This window comes from Eriocheir sinensis, unplaced genomic scaffold (assembly GCF_024679095.1).
Source record: "Eriocheir sinensis breed Jianghai 21 unplaced genomic scaffold, ASM2467909v1 Scaffold161, whole genome shotgun sequence".
NCBI classification, from domain to species: domain Eukaryota; kingdom Metazoa; phylum Arthropoda; class Malacostraca; order Decapoda; family Varunidae; genus Eriocheir; species Eriocheir sinensis.
In genome coordinates this window covers 259,952-282,791 of record NW_026110973.1, presented here as the reverse complement: position 1 = coordinate 282,791, position 22,840 = coordinate 259,952, and the positions used below count along the sequence as shown (strand labels likewise).

Genomic DNA, 22,840 nt, shown 5'->3' with positions numbered 1-22,840 from the left:
ATAATCAGGCATCCATACCAGATCAATCAGTTTTAGAGTAAAGGAAAAGTTTGGGTGGATGCCACCCTGAACTTTGACTTTCAGTGTCAAACAGCATAAACAGGTTGATTTTTATCCAAAAAAATCAAAGTATGTTTGGTAATCTTAGTCTTTAGGGTTATATGTTATTTGAAGTATAATGCATACAAGCCATGTAATTATTCTACACATTATCACAGTTGAATATGATGTTACCTCAGCGAGATTTGAGTATGTATATCGGTTTAAGACTGATGACCGTTCACACGTTCAAACATGGACATGCACCGAGCAAGCTCCGCCCACAAAAGTCAGGCCCGATCAGACATCCGTCAAACACGTTGGTCCAACATGTTTACCCCTTTCACACGTTCAAACATTCTCTCAAACATCGTGTTGTCAAACGCGTTGGCCAACATTTCTGACCGTGTAAAACCCCCTTAACGAGTGTCGGAGCATGTCCCCATTGGATAATGTATGGGGGGAGAGATCCTCTCGCCGCGGACTCACTTGTCGTTCTGCCGGGGTGCGGTACGATATGCTGGGTCGGTCACTTGTTTCAGATCGGTCAAAATATCTCGCCACACCGGCCTCACACAACTTCAAGTTGTGTGAGGCCGGTGTGACACAAGTCAGTGTCACAGTGTGCACTGTGGACTGTGGAGCGGGCGGCGGCGGGTGTGAGTCGTGTGGTACGTGACCGTCTGCTCTTCCGTGTTGTATTTTGAAATGCTTTTCTGTGCAATGTAAGTTTGCTGAAGTTCTTTGGTATCTTATGCTGTACTGTGGTAGTTAGTTGTAATAAGTGCATAAGATTAGCTGTAACTGGTGAAATAACGCACTCATAACCTGGTAGCCTAGCTACGTACTTTACTTTGTTTTCTCGTGATTTTTTTTTTTTTACTTAAATTCTCTCATTTTTTTTCCTAATATTGTAATATTGTATATGCCAATGGCAGATTCGTTGTCATAATATTTATTAATATAGTAGCCTACTGCATAGTGTAAGTGCATAATGTTTTTTTTAGTTTCCAAAATGTGTCCGTAGTCATATGAGTAGGCATAGCCTCCTGCATAGTGTAAATGCATAATGTTATTTATAGAGTATACCATATTCTTCCCAAGCAGCCCAAAGACTCCGACGATTCAGTTAAGGACCCTGAAGAGGCTTTCCAGACTTTTATCACCACTGGGATTTGATGAGGGCCACTCGGAAAGGTAAGAAGCTATTCTCCATTGGTGGTTCATCTACCCACATGGAAAATAGCTTAAATACGTAGTGCTTAACTAATTTCGGTGCCTAACATCAGCAAGAAGTGTAGCAAACAAAGAAAATAAGTGTTATTCTGATTATAAGTGCCTGCTGGTCGAGGCATCGTGACGTGTGACACGAGTGATTTTGTTAATGTGCCTTTCCGTCGATTCACCCCATCGTGTGATCCGAGTTATTACTTATATTTACATGTTCGTGGAGAAGGTGACAATACTTGTGACAACATTAAAACAAAAAGTAAAGTGGGGAGCATGCGCATTTGCTGCGCGTGGCTGCAGGCGCTCATCTCCCTTTGAGCCTGTGGTGGGAATAAACCCTTTACCCAGGGACAGAAGGCCGGTCTGAGTTCCGGGCTGCCTAAGTTTACCTTCCCGGGAAGCTGGGGAACAGCCCCTGACTGATACCCGGTACCCATGCACTGCTGGGTGGACAGGGACGAGGGGTAGAGTCTGCCCATCTGACTCTGCTCCACCCGGGGCTCGAGCCCGGGACCTCTCGGTTGTGAGGCGATAGCGCTACCATTACACCACGGAGTGATTGTTTTTATCTGCCTGTACGTCTAGGAAAATAAATATGTATATATATATATATATATATATATATATATATATATATATATATATATATATATATATATAGATATATATATATATATAGAACTCCACATAGTACATAATTTCATTTTAATTTACATATATTAATAATGATAACACAATGATTGATTTACAAAACAACAATCGAAGAAGGATTCACGTCACTGGTGAATGTTAATTGTGCTATGTGTGTGTGTGTGTGTGTATATCTGGATCTCTACAGTAATGCAGGACACCTGTATAGGTGCATAACACGCATATATGTGTTGACTGTTGTGGGGACGGGGGAGCCAAGTGTGCAGGGGAGGGAAGTGGATCAAGTGTAGTTGTTACTGTCTGTCTGTCTAGCTGGCTGGCTGAATCTGTGGATTCTCTCTCTCTCTCTCTCTCTCTCTCTCTCTCTCTCTCTCTCTCTCTCTCTCTGTCCGTTCCATGGCGGGAACCGTTACTTCGTCTCCACCCCTGACCCGCCCCCCCCACCTCCCAAACGTTACCCCAAGAACGGTAGCGTGACTTTTTTGCTGACAGGAACATGAATATTCTGTCAGTCTGTCTAGCTGACTGGCTGGCTGGTTGGCTGGATGAATCTGTGGATGCTCTCTCTCTCTCTCTCTCTCTCTCTCTCTCTCTCTCTCTCTCTCTCTCTGTCCGTCCCATGGCGGGAACCGTTACTTCGTCTATTTTCGTTCACGAACTAGATTATGGCAAGCTTTCAAATTCGTTTCAAATCTTATGTTGAGGCACATCCTATCACTGTTAATGCTAATTATTATTGTCAATCAACTATATACACTTTAAATAGAAAAAGAACCATGAAACCACGTCGTTTTACAAGTAACGGACGAAACTTTTTGACAAGCAGAATATCGTTCACTTGGAAATTAGACAACATAAATTCTTCGTTATGTAGAGATTGAAAGTAAATAATATATATTTGCCATGGTTATACTCAAATCATGAGAACATTGTAATTGAAATGAAATCAGTCATTTATGTGTCATTTTAATCATCCTAAATAATGATATAATAACATGCCTTCACAAACGCTCGCTTGACCATGACTGGCGGTTGAATGCACACGACGCCATTTTGCACACGGCACAGCGGCGCTTCCTGGCAGAAAGGAGACAACTGTCGATGATTTGGCCAATGCTGACATGTCAACAAAGAAAATAGCCGAGATGATGAGGATCAGTAAAGAACAGTCCAACGATGGAAAAGGAGTTATGAAGAGACTGAAAGTTTATAAAATACAAAAAGACGTGGGGGCCCTCGTCACACGTCTATGCGTATACATGCATTGAGAGAGAGAGAGAGAGAGAGAGAGAGAGAGAGAGAGAGAGAGAGAGAGAGAGAGAGAGAGAGAGGAAAAACAAAGAAATGCAGAGAGAAAAAAAGCAAACAAACAAATACAGAGAGAGAGAGAGAGAGAGAGAGAGAGAGAGAGAGAGAGAGAGAGAGAGAGAGAGAGAGAGAGAGAGAAGTCTAACTTATCACCCCCCCTCCTCCCTATGTGTGTGTGTGTGTGTGTGTGTGTGTGTGTGTGTGTGAAAACATCGGTATTTTGTTGAACGTTTATCTTTATCACAGTGTGGCAGTAAGCTTTTATTATATGTGGCCCAGCCCGGGGAGAGAGAGAGAGAGAGAGAGAGAGAGAGAGAGAGAGAGAGAGAGAGAGAGAGAGAGAGAGAGAGACCTAACTTATCATTCTACACGTGTCACTTTTCCCGCGATTTGGAAAGCGCGCGAATTTTTAGAGCCTATTATTTGCTATACTTATTCATGTACTACTCTGAGCTGCTGTAATACATCAGATTACATTTTTCTCATTGATGACATACTATTAGATTTATAATTCCGCTTTTTATTATAATGTTAATATTAACTCGCGAAGGAAAAATATCCGGCATTTAGACCTCAGGCAGTTTAAGGGTTAAGATGACAAGGACGCATCGGTCACGTATGAATTGGGACTGAGCCCGTTCACGTTACTTAAGATGACAATTCCCAGCAAACACAAGTACGTCGGCCCTCCCTCGGGCCGACGTGTGTTGTTGCGGCGGCCCGACGGTGCAAAACTCCGTCGGTCCGATGTCCCTTTTGCTCATCGTTTTACCGGAAGCCCGACGTAGTATGCCGGTCATATGTCTCCCATATGCCGATCATATATAATATGCTAGTCCCAGCCCCCACTCACCACACATCGCCCTTCACTTTTACCACAAGCCACACTGGCATAAGGACATAAGAAATAAATGTATTGCAACGACTGAAATTATAACTATAATTCTAGACGAGTTACTTAACTAAACCAATAAAAAAAAATTGCATGAGAAATTATACCACGTGACAAAATTACTTTTTGCATGTCACATGCAAATCAAACTAAGAAAGAATCTTGAATAGTATAACAGCATATAATGAAACGTCATTGTCCACTTTGAATTTATGAATGATTTAATTACAACAGCAAAATATAATGGTCTTAACAAAAAAATATAGACACCTGTAATAGTTTGAGGTAGTTGTCATTACAACTTCAAGTAAATTTGTTCCCATACATATATTCATCGTGCAACATACATATATGTCAAACCATTCAAATCTATATTACATATGATGATATATCAGCTATATAGCTCCCTTCTAATTTACCAATTCCGTATTATTCTGGCTCAATTATCTTTCCCACAAATGATGCATGAACTATACAACAACCGTTATGTAACTGCTGCTCATTCGTAATTATTCCACTACCTGAACTTGTTTTGGTCCTCCGGCCCATAATTTGAACACAGAAATCCTAGTCATTGACAGTAAGCTACATGTAGGTAGGCTACTTTAAGTAAAAAATATAAATACATAAATAGATAAATAAATAAATATATAAAATCTAAATTCTTAATTAGTCCGTATAAAATTGTTACTTTTATATCGCTGTTAGCTGCTACCATCCTGAAAATTAGTCATAAGTATGTTGCGAAGTCCTGTAGTTAATAAAAAAAATAATAAATAATAAAAATCATTATGTAGTTACATTATGCAGTAGGCTATGCGTACTCCTAGGCCCACGGACACGTTCTGGAAATTAATAATAAAAAAATATGCACTTACACTATGCAGTAGGCTATGCCTACCCATAGAAAAAGCATTATGCATTTACACTATGTAGTAGGGTATGCGTACTCCTATGCCCACGGACACGTTCTGGAAACTAATAATACAAAAAAAGCATTATGCATATACACTATGCAGTAGGCTATGCCTACTCCTATGCCCACGAACACGTTCTGGAAATTATTAAAAAAAAAAAAGCATTATACACATACATTATGCAGTAGGCTATGTCTACTCATATGCCCACGGACACGTTCTGGAAATTAATTAAAGAAAAGCGTTATGGACTTACATTATGCATTAGGCTATGCCTACTCATAAAAAAAACATTATGCATTTACACTATGCAGTAGGCTATGTCTACTCATATGGCCATGGACACGTTCTGGAAATTAATAAAAAAGCTATATACACTTACACTAGGCAGTAGGCTATGCGCAATCATATGACTACGGACACATTCTGGAAACTAATAAAAAAGCATTATGCACTTACACTATGCAGTAGGCTATTATATTAATAAATATTATAACAACGAATTTACATTGCACAGAAACACGCACGTCTCACACCCGCTGCCCCCGACGGCACAGTGCACACCAAGGAGACTATAGAACAGGAGAGGGGGCCTCTATGGGAGACCGTGGGCGGGTGGTGGTGTATGTCGGTTGCAACAGATGGCGCAGGTGCAGCGTTGTTTACATCCAGGCGCCTCCCCCCCTCCAGACACCCACCCCCCTAACCCCAGTACCCATCAGCAGTGTTGCTATATGGGATGAAGCAGCAAATGTTGCTACTTTTGTCTTCAGTTTGGTTATTTCCCATTTTAAATAAAAAAAAAACAAAGAAAGAAAAATACTAAAATGAACAGTAAGAACTAAATATATTTATCAGGTAGATATAGCCTGACTGCATGTCATGTTAGTAATGCTATATTATTGTACCGTGGTTATATTACTTTATCTGCATTTGTGGGAGGTTAGCAGTGGATATATGTGCTTTATGTGTTTTAACTGTCTGTATACACACAGGAATGAACCGAGGTTGTAGCCCAACTGCCTTTCTTTCAAAACATGTTTTTTTCTCTCAACCTCAGTGTTTTAGCAGCACGCTGACTTAATTCCTCCAGTAATTATTTACATAGATTTATTGGTTTGTAGGGGGAAAGAGTGGGTGGATAAGATTATCTTGGGCTAACTGATAATACTGGTTATTATAGCGCTACTTCCAGACGTCTTTCTCAGATCGACGGCAACGCTGCCGTCATTCAAATATCAACACACCGGCCCCTCGTGTAACTACCCGCCATGGCTCCAAATCTCAAATGTGCGGCCTGCTGTGTTTGTGGGAAGAAACGGAGAACACACCCTGGTGTGAAGCTCCATTTATTCCCAAAGGATGCCAGAAGGTAAGTGAAGTTATATGTGGAAATTCTGACTTATAACTTCAGCAAAATAATGAATTTCTGCGAGCAACTAGACAACAGTGCTCTGAAGGCAAGCGAAATACGTAATGTATATTGTACATAAGCCATTCAAGCAGTCCACAGATCCCTTCAGACAACACTGGGGTGACTGTTCTTCAAGATAATGCAAGGCACCTACTTATAGCCGTCCTTATCTTAAAGGTCTATGATTTTTTTTCAACCCTTAGATTTTTATGTTGACGTGAAAGATTTATGGACCGATTTATGTATTATACTGAGCAGTGAAGTTACTTTTTCAATGCATCGATGCAGCCGGCCACAGGCCTGGTTGGGTAAGAGGTCAGAACAGGCTTGGCCAAAGTTATCTCCTCACATTACAGTTAAATTAGGAAGAAGAAACCCCTAACCCCTCACAAAATCATGACGAAGGCAAACTGTTGCTGGAGTTGACCCGCTGACTTAACCGTTGATTGCCAGTGACAAGAAGTGGGAAGCATATTACATTTCAGAAATTTACCTAACCTTGCCTCGCTGCCAAAATGCAATATACTATACATATATATATATATATATATATATATATATATATATATATATATATATATATATATATATATATATATATATATATATATATATATATATATATGTGTGTGTGTGTGTGTGTGTGTCAAAAGATTCAAAATTACAAGATGTAGAGATTATAATGTGTGAATATTAACTTTGTGTGAGATATGGCTGCAATTCATTCAGTATTATCAAAATCTGAAAAGCTGCACTTTACTTGATGCATAGTCAGAAGTAAATTATTATGTGACATTGACTCATATTCATATGCCGAAGTACTGTTAGATGACACCGTCTTATTACTGAGCTAATTCACAAGAGGCCTCCTCGATCCTTACTCAGATACATTCTAACTACTGGGGCCTTTCATCAAGGTTTGCTAAGGACAGGTATATATTTGGCAATACAAGATTAGTCAGTTTTTTTTTTTTTTATATGCAGATTGATGATTTCATTTAAACCCAACATATACAGGTATACTTGAAGTTGCCTTGGACTAAATACATTATGATAATGGAAAGACAAAACACAAATATTTCACTAGCAAAGGAAAGAGCAGTCTGTTTAAATTTGCCCTGCATTGCATCATAAATGTTTTGAAAACAATCTATATGTAAAATATGTTTGTTTTTTCAGTTTGTTTCAAATTGAATTTTGTAAGGGGTACCAAAGTCAAACATATCCATTCATTATAAACAGGTATTGCATTGCAGCCAGTATTATTTTCATATTAACCCTTAGAAGACAGCGGTGTTTGAGGAGTAGCTCCCCAAAAAGGAATGGTCTATACTCTATACATATAGTCATTGCCGACCTTAGGACCGTAGCATAAATATATATATATAGTTACCCTGCATAATACGTATATATTTTTTTGTATCGTCTACTATAGATCCTACCGCAATCTCTAAGTGTTGTTATATTTCTGCCATTCAAAACTGACAGACTGAATTTAGGACTGTCTATGTATATTTCCACTGCTGTCTAAGGGTTAAAATTATATAATTTTTAAGGTCTGTTGCTTTCTTTCATTACATTACATTTTGTATTGATTAACAATAATTAGTTAAAATTACCATGTTTTTACTGCAGGTGCCTCCAGTGGGTGAAAGCCTTGAAAATTGGCTTTCAAAAGCATACTCAAGCCATCTGTAGTGACCACTTTGATGGGGTTCATTTTGGCAGCAAGGGCCAGCTGCTGCCGACTGCAACCCCACGTCACACAGGTAAGACGAAGTTATGCATGCTCCTTATTTATGACTTTCTTAATCTCTCTCTCTCTCTCTCTCTCTCTCTCTCTCTCTCTCTCTCTCTCTCTCTCTCTCTCTCTCTCTCTCTCTCATGTGTGTGTGTGTGTGTGTGTTTGTTAGTAAATGTAATACTTATACCCATTATCTATTTTGCAGATGGCCATGAGGAGCAACCACCCACTGGGTTCCCGGGTAATAGTCACAACATTTTCTTGTGTACCAAATGCAATGCATGAGTTGGTAATAGACTAATGGTGAAAGAAACCTTGATGCATTGAACAAAAGTTAGATTTCCACACTTGATGGGTTGAGTGTATTCACCTGACAGATAAGAACAAATAGTAGTTTTGTAATCATTATCACTTACTTTTGATTGATTTGCTTACCTCAGCATCATCCCACAATGCAGCCGCCATTGACTTGGAGCCAGTGGAGTTGGAACTCTCCTCTACACAGATTGTGCTGCCACATTATGGTTAGTGAAAATTAATTATGGTAATTACTTTACATTGTAATAAGCCATTAATATTTTGCCATGCTCATTATTATTGTTGTTGTTTTACTTTATCTTCATACTTTGGTGATTTTCAAGTTTGCAATTTAATGTTGTCTGTGTCACTGACATCCTTTACTTCATGTTTTTTCCTGGTAATCTTGCATTATGATGAATCACTCGTTCTGATGTTGGCCGCCAATGCTTCCAACACAAATTGGTGCCTTACAAGTGGTTGGTGACCATAAGTATCTCAGCAACCTGGCTACATCCATGCCATTCCTATCACGGTGCATGGAGCAAGCTTCACATAACTTTCAGACAGAGACAGCTCATTTATCGTTTTATTTCAGATTCAGTGTTTTGCTCAGTCTTTTAGGTGCAGTGTTAATATTACTAGTGGTAGTATTAATACAATTAATGTATTAATTTTCATTGATTTATCAATATTTATATTAATATATCATTAGTGTTTAAAATTTCTAATACTAATAGTAACATAAACAAAAATATCATAACTATATTTAGCTATACTCATTTATTATTATTGCTTTTCTTATTATTAATCCCTTCAGTGTCCTAGGACTTTAAATCTAGTGCTTTTCCGTTTAGCAGCCAAAGTTGTGGCCTTTGTGAATGTGTATGTCCTAAGTGTTCATTGGTGTAACTAGCTATACATCATCAAAATCTGCATCTCTCTCCCTTCTCACCCAGTTGTCCCCATACGTACATCCTTTCAGTATCCAAAAAATTTCAATATACCTCTTCTAATCACTTAACTAATGAAGTCAGTTCATATCATACCCCATAACTCTTCCTTCATGATCATAACATCACCTGGCCTCTTAATTCCCGGGTACACCAACAAACCCACTTGGCAATTCTCATCTCTGTATTTTACCATGTGGACATACTCTTCCGTTTCCTTCCATGTTTCGCTGTCGAATATTATTCCACATCTAACAAAACCACATCCCAACAGATCCGAACACAGGTTTCGGTAATACCCAAGAGAATGTGGCAGCCGAAGAGGAGAGTCCAAGAAAGAGACCACGAGTGGAGCTGAACAGAACTCAGCCACCCCCAGAGGAATGTGGCATTATCCAACCCCACACACAGCTGCTCAGTGTCCCCCAAGCCACACATGAAAATAATGAGCTGCAGCCTGACACTGATGAGTGTGCTCCCATTGCACTGCACCAGCTCCATGTGCTGATTTTGGTATGAATACTATTAGTTTTTATTGACTGTTGTGTTGTTAATCTAATTATAACTCCACAAAATCATGCAAGAGCAGCACGCCATCATGCTCCTCTGAAGCCGAGGGAGAGGGAATAACTCCTCTGCATTGATGAAAAAGCTGTATAACAGACCACCACAGCATTGCAACAAAATCATTAAAAATAGTACTTTCTCACAGAATGTTTGGTTGGTTCAAGGAAATTGCAGCTATTAATGAAATGTGGTTGATAGTTTGAATCAGCATTTGAGCGTGGACCATCCTACCTTGTGGATGATATTTCACCATCATATAAATTTATACTCATCACATTAGGCATGCATATGTCCGCATCATTTTACACAAACAAAAGGAAAAAATTAAATTCCCTCACTTATTTAACTTAGGCATCCCGGGAGAGTTGTAGAATTCCTTCATATAACTGCTAATTTATGTATCCTGAAATGATTTGATATTGATTGTCATATTTTTTTTTCTTTTTTTTCACAGAACCATGTTATTTTGTATATCATACATTTGTCCTTTACAGTCTTTGATGGTGCATCCTTTCAGGCTGTCAAGTTTAGTAGCTACTCATGAGACGTATTTCGTAATAATCATTAATTTCCAGATGCTTTGCATTAAAAGAAGTGTCATGAAACCTGCCGCAAAAAATAATCAGCCATAGTCAACCCTTGCTTTAAAGAACCAATTTGGAGGAGGGGAGTGATGTTATATCCCAAAATCTTTAACATCTGAAGCATCCAATTTTTTTTTGTGTATAACAAACCTTGTCCATTATATGAACCTAAAAGTTCCCTGTTTCCCTATATAACAATTCTTTCCTTGTATGTGATGCTTAATCCTGACATGCATCTCCATTATCAGCAGGAAGAGTAGTTATAAGAATAACTGTACATATAGCTGATAGCAATGCTGATTTAAAGAGAAAGTTGATGCTAATAGCCTTACTTTTAGTAGTCCTGCCCTATAAAATGACAAAAAAAGACAATAATACATCATCAGCATCATCATCGTTTAACGTAACAATGATGCACATTAAAACAATGTACATATAGCCCAATGAGTGAAGGGGATCATTTACCTCAACAGAGATTCACGCCAAGTCTGGTAGTCCTTCTCTAAATTCTGTGCCAAAATTTGTGACGCCAAGTATAATAATTAGTTTTAGTGACCATTTGCATCCATTTTTCACTGTGATTGAGAAATTGCCTCTCAACAGGGTGTGAAACTGAAGGGGTTGGAGGAAACCCGACTCGGCCATCAAGCTCACCAAAATACAGTAAGCAACCTCTTGTGCTCAGTGATAATTTATCCTCTAGTTACTGTTCAGTGTTGTTATGACCACATTTAATGTGTTGGAAACATTACAGCTTAACAATATACCTCACATCCCTGCATACAAATTGAGTTCAATATGTAACTTTTACACCAGTACATATCTTAAGAAAATATATGTAAAAAGGTTGATATTTTGAATGACATTTAAACTGTTTATTATATTCTTATGGCAGTAGTGAGTGATCAGAACATAGGTCTTATGTTCTTGATAGCATAGGTTCTAATTTTGCCATAGGCTGGCAATTGATAGTAACAGTAGTGTCCACAAATACCTGCCTGTCTCTTTTTTATCCTGTTCCACTTTAAACCATGACTGGTCAAGCTTTGAAGAGGTAGCATAACCCTGAAGTGCCACTAACAAACATTTGTCCATGCTACTGATGTGATCATGTTTACCATTCACTCCCAAACATGGCAGCACCCTAGAAATGAGGTCAGTATCCCTGCTATTTAATATCCCATCTTTAATCACATACTCAGGCTTTTCCTTGTATTATGAAACCAAAAAATGTGATTCTTCATACGTTATTCTTAAAGGGATAGTCGTGAGTATCAGGGAAATGGGAGCTACAAGGAACAGTATTATTCTCTAAACTTAATGTATGCATGGAAGACATGAGGCTGAACCATTCCACATCACCCACATTACACTGGATGGACATGTGGAAGAGCTGGGATAATAATTGAATTATGATCTATGCAAGTGTTCAAATGGTTAATAGGATTAGTTTGTTGGGTAAAGTGGCACATCCCGGAGACCACCAGTTTAATGGATTATAATTGTGAAAAGGAAAGTTAGACAGCAGGCAGGATTTGGGTAGGACTAACATTGCAGAAACAGAGAATTTTTAGATTTTTAGTGTGGCACCATTTTGATGTATGTTTCAGTAGAGATTGAACACCAGAGATGTATATGGATAATCAGTGCTTGTAGATCTTGATATTATTTCTGTCAAGTCTCCAGTTGTACCCTCTCCCCCATCTGGAAATACTACTCTTGTCAGGTAATCTAACTAAAGCCTTTCCAGTCTAAGCTGGCGTGCAGATAAAATGTCATTGCTTGGATTCACTGTCCTAATAGCAATAATAATGCATTAACATGCACATATTTTATTATTTAGAATTGTGAGAAGAGTGCTGTGAAATTTAACTTTTAATATTGGTGTATGCATTTTCAGAGACATCAAAACTGCAATTGTTGCAGAAGACGGTCTGCCGTCTGCGCCGGCAGGTGAGGCAGCTCAAAGCTCAGGCCATTACCACTCCTGGGCAGTTTTTGGCCAAAGCCAGCAATTTCCTAGATCCAAAAGTGGTGGATTTTTTCAAAGGACAGGTTCAACATGCTGCAAGATCTAAGCCTGGTAGGAGATATGGGGTACAAGAGAGGAGGTTTGCTCTGGCCTTGTACTATCAAAGTCCAAAGGCTTATCGATTTCTCAGCACAGTATTTCATTTGCCTTCAGTTTCAACACTTCACTCATGGCTCAGGGGTATTTCACTAAATGTTGGCTGGAGCAAACAGACTCTGACAGCCCTGAAGAAAAGAGCACAGGCTTTGTCAAAAGAAGAGACACTTTGTGGGATTGCATTTGATGCCATGAGTATTAAAGAATCATTGCATTTTGACAAAGCCTCTGATTCTATCATAGGAAGGGAGGATTTCGGAGAGCATGGGAAGAGTTTGAAACCAGCAAATCATGCACTCGTGTTCATGGTTAAGGGCTTATTGAAAAAATGGAAACTTGTTTTAGGATGTTTCTTTTATTCGGGAGGGATTAAAACTTGTAAAATCAGGGAACTGTATGAAACAGCAATAAAAAAAGTCAAGGACACGGGACACAGTTATGTTTACAGTTTGTGATCAAGAGGGAGTGCATCGTTCCTTGTTCCAGACTCTTGGCATGACAACTGAAAATCCTTCCTTTACAGTCGATGGTGAGAAGGTTCACTTTTTTTTTGATTCTCCACATCTTTTGAAAAGCCTGAGGAACACACTTCTCAAATATGATATTAAAATTGGAGAAAATAAAATTTCATGGGATCACATAAAAAAGTTTTTTGAAAAAGATCAGCAACAAAGTATTAGACTTGCTCCTAAATTGAGCAGCAAACATATGTGTGGTGAAGGCTTTTCAAAAATGCGTGTCAATCTTGCTGCCCAAGTGATCAGTCATACTGCGGCGGCAGGAATTCTCGTTCATTCAACATCAGGAATGCTACCACAGAAAGCCATCTATACTGCAGAATTCATAGATAAGGTGGACATTTTGTTTGATTGTTTCAATAGTTCATCCATTTATAATTATAAAGATGCCCTTACTGCCATTACTTCAAATTCATGTCATATGAAAATCATAAAAGAGACTAAAGATTACTTGTTGTCATTAAAGGTCTGTGCTCCACCTCATGTACGCATTCACTGTGTAAATGGCTGGCTCATCAACTTGACAGCACTTGATGCTCTGTGGCAAGATCTGCAGAGTTATCAAGTAAAGTACCTCCTCACTCGGCGATTAAATCAGGACTGTCTTGAAAATCTGTTTGCCAGACTGAGGGTTAGATTTGGGAACTGTGACCATCCCACTGCCTACAATTTTATGAAGGGCCTCAAGTCAGTAATGACCAATTATTATTCACAAGTTCCCCAGACAAGTAACTGTAAGGCGGATGAGTCATACTTCCTTGACGTAACCTCAAACTGTGATGCAGATTTGCCCCCTTCAGATACTGACTCGGACAATGAGGAGTCAGTAGCAAGCATGCCACCTGCTGAGGTCAATGCTTTGTTTTATGTAGTTGGCTGGACTTGTAAATTTTTTTTGAAAAAACATAATTGTCAACATTGCAGGGAGCATCTGTTGGATGTAAAACAACAACTTGACAACAGAAATTTATTTTGTTATTTTAAAGCCTTTTCTAACAATCCAGATATTCCATTTGGGGGACTCTCTGTGCCCAGTGATAGTGTTTTTAAACACTTTCATGAAGTTGAAGCCAATCTCCAGGCAACACTGGAGAAGGCAATGTTGGGCACTAGAGTCTCCCAAATGCTCTTGTCTAAATTAAATAATCATGAATTTCTAAGTCCTCTGCACCTGTGTTCCACCCAGCTAACTGAAAACATTCACCTCATCTACATAAAATTAAGGATATACTACAAACTAAAATGGAGGAATAGGGAGCAGACCCATCCCAAAATGAAAAAAAATAGGAAATTAATTAAATTGCAGCATTAGTAATAACAATAATTAGGGATATAAATTTACTCATGATATTTATAAGTTTCTTTTACAGCATAATATTTCAGTCTTCAGGATTGATAGTGTGCATGATGGTAACAGAATGGTGTGCATGTACGCCAGCTGGGGATGGGGTTTTGTGCCTTATGTTTTCTTCAAGTGATTTTTTTCTAGCTTAATGCATCAATGCTTTTTCATTGTCTATTGCAACATAATAATCATATATTGCCTGCTTTGCCTATCTCTGAAGCTGAAAATCTATCCTGCATGTGCATGAGGTCTGCTCCCTAATTTCTTGCAGCATGTTGAACAAATGTTTTTGGTATTAATTGGTATAATAAATTTATTAATTGATTTTGATGTTATTTTGTTTTCAGAAATTATCACCATGCTACCACTCTTTGGATGTTTGCCATTATTTGGTGTTGCTTTTGTTATGCCAAGAAATTTTTTTCATATACTTTGCTAAATATTGCAAATAATACACCATTGTTGGTTTTGCCTGTTATAAGTCAGATCTTGTTCATTTAACAAAGCTTTGGATGTCTGCCACTTTCTTTCCAGTTGTAATGCAAGGAATTATTTATCTGCCCTGCCAGATATTGCATGTAATGCACCATTGCTGGTTTTGCCTGTTATAAGTCAGATCTTGTTCATTTAACAAAGCTTTGGATGTCTGCCACTTTCTTTCCAGTTGTAATGCAAGGAATTATTTATCTGCCCTGCCAGATATTGCATGTAACGCACCATTGCTGGTTTTGCCTGTTATAAATCAGATCTTGTTCAGCTCACAAGCTTTGGATGTCTGCCATTGTTTATTTCAGGTGTAATGCTTGGAAACTTTTGTTCTCTGCCCTGCCAAACAGTATGCAATGCTTTATTGTGGATTTTGCCTGTTATAATTTATCTTGTTCAGGTAACAAGCTTTTGGTGTCTGCCTTACCTAATATGTGCTGCAGTGACACTTGGCTGCATGGGTTTCATGATGTGAAATACAGCATATAATTTCATCACATGGCTGGCATCATTGATGGCGTCCAGGAGTAATCGTGTTTGTACTATAGCATGTTATGATTTTTCTGCTTTATATGATATAATCACATATATATATATATAAACAGATAGATATATATATATATATATATATATATATATATATATATATATATATATATATATATATATATATATATATATATATATATATATTTATTTATTTATTTTATTTTTATTTTATTTTTATTTATTTATTTATTTATTTATTTATTTATTTATTTATTATTATTTTTTTTTTTTACAAAATATAATGCCAGTTGATATTCTTGACTAATGCCTTGTAAACCTTGTGAAAAATAATGCTTATTTTTGGGGGGAGACAGAGTGGTTTGTTGAATTGGCTAGTTTAAGGAGTTTCATTTCAAATGATTTTGTTACATCCAACTTTAATGTGTGCTAAAAAACAAATATTGTTTTACTGTTCCTGCAATAAATGCTACTTGTTTACTGATGTAGCCCTTGAAAAACAAATCACTCTCTGCCCTGTAATTTGGTATGTCACATACTGCAGCATAACTTTCCTGCTATTTTCTTACACTATTAGTTGCCGGTTTTTGTCTCATTTGCTTTCATCATAATATGTGCCTCCACTGCATAGTTGTGCCTACTGAGCTTAATATCTTCAGGACACTGGCTGATGCCAAGGTCAGAGCTTGTGAGATCATACTGTGTCCTACATTCCATTTTTACTTCCATGCCCAGCTGTCTCCCAGGACCACCAAGTTATTGCATTCCATTTAAGACAACTCATGTGTTACCTTCTTGATATCCTCCATCATGTATGTCAGCATGCCTTATGATGCTTTTATATTGATGTGCCTTGCAACTTTTATACAGTTGTTATTGCATGTAATACACCATAGTAGATTTTGCCTGTTATAAATCAGATCATGTTCAGTTAACAAGCTTTGGGTGTCTGCCATTGTTTATTTCAGTTATAAATCAGATCATGTCCAGTTAACAAGCTTTGGGTGTCTGCCATTGTTTATTTCAGTTGTAATGCTTAGCTTTTGTTATCTGCCCTGCCAAACAGTGCACAATGCTGCTTGCCATTATGTGGCAGTATGATATTTTTACTCAGCTAAGAGCATGTTTCAAAGGCATTGTAGTAATCATAGAATGTTGTATGCTTTGCTTGTATTTGAAGCACTGGATATATTTGCTACACACACATACTATATATATATATATATATATATATATATATATATATATATATATATATATATATATATATATATATATATATATATATATATATATATATATATATATATATATATATATATATATATATACTTAGAAAATGCTTTCTACACATTATATTTTCCCAAAATAACAAATTGATATAGTGTAAATAATATTAATAAAACATAAGAGCAAATATATTTTTCTTTACCCCATTCGTAAATCATTTTACAATAATGAAAATAACAAATAAAGGCAGGGTAGGGTGCTGTGGCAGGTACTTTAAAAATAGTAAAGCTACCCCTAAAAAATGACGTTTTTGGTGGGCTGCAATAGATGGCGCTACTTCCGCACGCCCGAGGAATTACCACATACCACTATCTCTTCGTGTATAGTCTCTTTGGTGCACACTGACTCGTGTCGCGGCGGCATGCAGGGAACACATCACCCGACTTTTTTTTTCGCATCACATTATGGGTATAGCACTCCACGTAGTACCCAAGTTCATTTTAATTTACATATATTAATAATGATAACACAATGCTTGATTTACAAAAAAAATCAATCGAAGAGGGATTCACGTCACTGGTGAATGTTAATTGTGCTGTGTGTGTGTGTGTGTGTGTGTGTGTGTGTGTGTGTGTACATAAGTGTATATACTATATCTGGCGCCCGGAGCGACAACCACGTAAGCGCCAAAACAACAAAAACGAGAAAAATAGCTTTGAAGTTGCGGAACATGCAATTGTGTGTCATTTAAAAGCTAATAATGCCATGTGCATGATTCATTGAGTCAGTAGAGAATAGTAGGTTGTCCGTCTATGGCATACGTTGCCAACGTAAAATATTGAATATTTAATGGCTATAAAGAAGCCTACTACTACTACTACTACTACTACTGCTGCTGCTGCTGCTGCTGCTGCTGCTACTACTACTACTACTATAGACTACTACTACTACTACCCACCCATCTCTTCACCACTTCCCTACCAGTATTAATAAATTTTCGCATCACAGTCATGCTAGGTATACTCAGTATTATGTGACTGTCTTGATAATACCAGGTGAAAGAATAATACAGTCGGCGGCTTGGCGCCAAGGACCGAAGACGTAGCATTATGCGGCGATTATACTATACGATGGAGTGTAGGTATACTCGTAGATGTCTCATGGCTAATACGCTCATAAAACACTGCATTACTAACTACTTCAAACTTACCAATGCATTAATATTTTGTTATGTTTGTTTGGTGACGCCCGAGATGTTTTGTAGCGCCATTGTATCTGATCAAGATAGTCATCACAGAAATGTCGCCGCAAGTACTGCTCTATAAAGTCAGCTCAACAAATCACTTTTATTTCCCTTAAATTCTTTTGCTTCCAAGCAAGGATTATTATCAGTATGTCTTTACTTAATGTGCTGAGTGCGGGTGTACAATACACACGTGTGCAAGTGTGTATAGGCGGCATACCAAGACAAGACACTTCTTATGGTTGAGCATGATCAGCGCTTCACCCAGCCTTGCAGTTCACAGTTTTATTGCTTGTGGGTGGATCTCGAAAATATTCCCGTGCACTGCCACCAACACAACTGACAAGTGAACACTGAGTGAGTCATGATTGATGGCTGGGATTTCAAGGCCGCGGCGTCCTACATCTCGATTGTTGCCAGTTGCAGTTTTTTTTTTCTTTAACCCAACCAATCAACATAGGCTCGACGCCTCACACCACATCATCTTCTTTGGCGCTCAACAGTTACATAAGTAGCTAATCCTGCTTCATATAATTATTCATAAACCTTGCAGTTACTCTGTTACGTGGTCATTAACCAGGATGTCATAATTATGAGGAAAAAACAAATACAACTTAGTAACCGAGTTTTATTAGAAAATCTCTTGGTACCTCTTATAGTCACAGGCGGAAAAATAATAATAATTGATGAAACTATAAAGATTTTAATATCAGTAGTAAGACCCGAGAACTGAATACAAAAATAAATTCGAGAAAATAAATAATAGTAATATTAATACTAATAAGTCAGTGTCTCAACATCAGTCAATGATCAGTGAAAAAAAAAAACCTATCAACTGAGAGAGAGAGAGAGAGAGAGAGAGAGAGAGAGAGAGAGAGAGAGAGAGAGAGAGAGAGAGAGAGAGAGATAAAGACAAAAAAAAAGACATACTCTCTGAGAGAGAGAGAGAGAGAGAGAGAGAGAGAGAGAGAGAGAGAGAGAGAGAGAGAGAGACTCAAAAGTTCGTTATTCCCCTGTACGTGTGTGTGTGTGTGTGTGTGTGTGTGTGTGTGTGTGTGTAGAAAAAATAATTTACACCAGCATACACTTAAAATGCAGTCACATCGATTATTGCAATATATTGTAGCATAATAATTATTATTATGCTACAATATATTGCAATAATTTGTTTCCTCACATTGTGTTGCACTACTTTCTAGTATTATGAAAACAAAACCATACACAAATGTTTATTTTTATTCCTTATGGTAGTCCAGTGTGTAGTTGTCAACATGATCTTCATCGTTATTAGAGGCATCTATTTGATTATCTTCTTGATTCTGGAAGATGTTCTCATAAAACTGTTGTTCAGCAACACTCAGAAGTGGATACAGTGACCTGATATCTGCCACTTTCTCCTGATCAAGTCTGAGAGGACGGTCATATTTGGGAGTCAACTGTATGGTACTGAGGTTGAAGTTGTTGGGACTGTATGGATCTCTTCCTGGCATGAGGCGCATTCTTGTGGCGTTGGTGAAGTTAGTGGCATCATAATCCTGCAGAAGAACATAACCCTCTTTGTACTCCGAGTTGAGAATGATCATCTTTGCGTTCTTGAATGTTGAAGCTGTAGCTCTCCTCCTCGTTACCATCGTCTTCAGCAGGTCTAAATTCAGGAACTTTGACTGGTCCATTTCTTCAACCGTGAAAGTAGAGGCAGCACTTTTCATAACACTGCAGTAATCACGAGGAAGCACCACATTGCCATGTCGTTTCAGGCGTTTTCAATAAGCCCAAAGGACCTGTCACAACCCATGAATGTATGTCCTGGCACCAAAAAGATGTGTTTGATGTCCTGTATTCGCCCACAATGCAACTCATGGAGATAGTTGAGGACCATGTTTATGTTCTTATTTTGTCCTCCACAGTTATCAGAAAACACAACTAGTTTTTAAATAGCACATTTAGCATATTCACGAAACACCCAGTCCTTTAAGCAACTAGCAATCTCCACAGAACCACGCTTAGCTACACTTTCATTCCACACATACATGGTTGATTTTTCTGTTTTCAAATTAAATATGCACAAGTTATAAGTCCACATTTTGCGTTTGTAGTAAGAGATTCCAGCTGACAAGCGAGGTGTTGGGAGAGTTTGTTGGAGGTCTACAGCAACTGCACGAACATCATCATCATCATTATTTTTCCATATTTTCATAAGGTTCTGTGCTTCGTCTGCTTCTGCCTTGTGTGCCTGTAAATTCATTTGATGTTCTGCTACCTTCTCCAGGTTTTCAGCATCATTCTTAATTGCAGCATTCAAAGTATCACAAGTGGTACAGGTGTCAGAATCAGGAGGTGCAAAGCAAATGTTGAATTCCTTGGTGAAGACATCACTGTAGTAGCTGAAGGTGACAAACGGTTCATTACTGTGTTCCTTTTCCATCCATTCTACGTATGAATCATAGAGTTTCTTGATGGTAAGGGACGAGTCTAGGTAGCGACGGTGTGGAGCCTTGAAGCGACTGTAGTGGCACGACATGGCAGGCAAAAGTTTGATGTGTTCTCTGACTCGATCCGCCTGCATCCCCACGATTTTGTTTTGAGGAACTCGCCTTCCGCGTTTATCTGCAATTAGGGTTCCGGTCAACGTCATTTTCTTGCTTGCACTTTCAACACGGCTAAGACTAAGGCCATGCATACTGGCAAATCCTCTTTTGCAAACACTATGTGAGGCACCGTTAATCATCACACTGTAGAGAAAAGTATGGCTACGCCTGCTGACTTCTGCCAGTGTACGCTTTCGCTTGATGGGCACAGTCTTCACCAGTTTTTGAATATAGGCGTTTTGGAGTTCATAATCTCCTAGTGCCCAAAAAGCTTCAAATATGGCTCGAATTCCTTCACGTCCTACCCTGTCAAAACACCCGTCAGCACAAGGAGGGCCAATAGCACGGGCTGCTACATGTCTGTTTGTTTTCACACTGATGTAAGCCTCACCAACATTTCTCTTGTGTTTTGCAACATTTTTTTTCCACACTGCTGGATTCCTGGTGCGTTTTCTTCCACGGGAAGGTTCAGGCACGTCACCGTCACTATTGTCATCATGGCTGACGCGCTCGCCGCCAGCATCAACTTCAGCTGCCTCGTCAGACGACATCTTTGCACGTCAATAACCTGAGGAAAAATTTGTATGATAAATACATTTTAAACAAACAACACACACACACACACACACACACACACACACACACACACACATGGTTTATAGGTAACAATAATAAGGTTGACATCGCAACGTCGAATAACACAAAGGTTCATTAGTGGTGATGATCAGACACTGCATGTTTTTTTGTTTTTGTTTTTTTTGTCATTGAAAAGGCGTTATAAGGTTAATTGGCATTGTAAGGATGATTTGAGCCCGTGAGGATGACAGATACTATGAACCTGACAAGTAGGCTACTGTCAGGTTTATTGGCACTGTGAGGGTACTGAGGTTGACATGATGTACATTGTACGGCTAACTGACACTATAAGGTAGATAGACATTCAGATACTCAGGTTAAATAACACTGAAGCATGAACTTGTAACAGACAGTGAGACAGACAAACATATACTTACTCAGGTCTGGCCGAGACATCGGTGGGGGAGTGGAGGCTGGAGACGCGTCGATGACTGATGGCGGCTGTTGATTGAATACGCCTAATTGTCAAGGTGCAACCTATTTTTTTAATGGTGAGGACGCAAAAGTAGCAATGTGATTTTTGTGCCCAAAATGGAATTTTCGATGCGTGATTTTGTGTTTTCTCGGACATATTCAAAGCTAAAATACTCGAAAAACTAGTAATGAGGAAATACCTCCATATGATAGAATTTAGTAAGAAGATGTGTTACTTAGTATTTGCTTGACAATTTCTAATAAATATTGAATATTAGTGTAACATTGTGTAATTTTGTGTAATTTTGTCACGTATCATCATCCCACGCCCACCTTCCCCACTCTCGTCTTCCCCCTAGAGGGGTTATAGTGGGTAGGAATAATGATAGATGATGATGAGTCATAGTGAGAAGATGTGATGCTGGATGATGACAGGATAGTGGTGATAAGTGGTGATGCATGATGTTGGGTAGGAACAGTGTTGAATGGTCATAGGTAATGTTTGGGAAAGTTGCTGAAATAATAATGATAATACTTAATAATAATAATGATAATAAAAATAATAATAATAATAATAATAATAATAATAAAAATAATAGCCTAACAAAAGTAGGCTATGCGCAATAAAGCATAACAATTAATACTGAGTTAAAAAATCGTACTATGAATGATGATTTATGACAAAATAGCCTAATAAAATAAATATATGCACTGATATGCTATTTTATTGTTACAGATTATCGATAAATTTTTGAGTAACAGTTTCTATTCAAGTCAAAAGTGGCGCGAAATGTCTGAGATTTGCGCTCGTAGCTGTGTTCTACATGGAACCAAACTGATTTCATGTCATTATGCATAATTATTATTCATTTACGTATTGGCAGCAGTTGTTTGGTATTCACTTTCATATTTTTCATTCAGTTTTACACAACGCATTTACCCATATATGGATGAAACCATCTCGGGTTCCCTTCTAAATGTATAAATCTTTCGTCTTTAACTAAAAACTTTCGTGACTCGATGAGTCAAAGAATTGTTTAATGGCATTCAGTTGAAGTTACTCCTATCCGCAAGCAGTCTATCATCGTTCTTATATTTTTATTAAGACATATATCCTTCCTGTAGAGTGGTATTATAACTCCAATGTCC

The 22,840-nt window shown here is 38.1% G+C and overlaps 2 protein-coding genes across 2 annotated transcripts; one reads left to right on the top strand and one right to left on the bottom strand.

Moving 5' to 3' along the window:
* The first annotated feature begins 6,254 nt into the window (after window positions 1-6,254).
* Window positions 6,255-8,807, top strand: LOC126990382 (uncharacterized). Its single transcript, XM_050849003.1, has 4 exons — window positions 6,255-6,409; window positions 8,087-8,220; window positions 8,401-8,436; window positions 8,636-8,807. The coding sequence occupies exons 1-4, from the start codon at window positions 6,309-6,311 to the stop codon at window positions 8,722-8,724; spliced, it is 360 nt and encodes a 119-aa protein (XP_050704960.1). The 5' UTR covers window positions 6,255-6,308; the 3' UTR covers window positions 8,725-8,807.
* Window positions 8,808-19,288: 10,481 nt separating this feature from the next.
* Window positions 19,289-21,721, bottom strand: LOC126990393 (uncharacterized). The gene is made up of 3 exons (XM_050849014.1): window positions 21,655-21,721; window positions 20,017-21,209; window positions 19,289-19,588 (listed from the first exon to the last, which is right to left on the bottom strand). The coding sequence occupies exons 2-3, from the start codon at window positions 21,190-21,192 to the stop codon at window positions 19,289-19,291; spliced, it is 1,476 nt and encodes a 491-aa protein (XP_050704971.1). The 5' UTR covers window positions 21,193-21,209; window positions 21,655-21,721.
* Window positions 21,722-22,840: the final 1,119 nt, after the last annotated feature.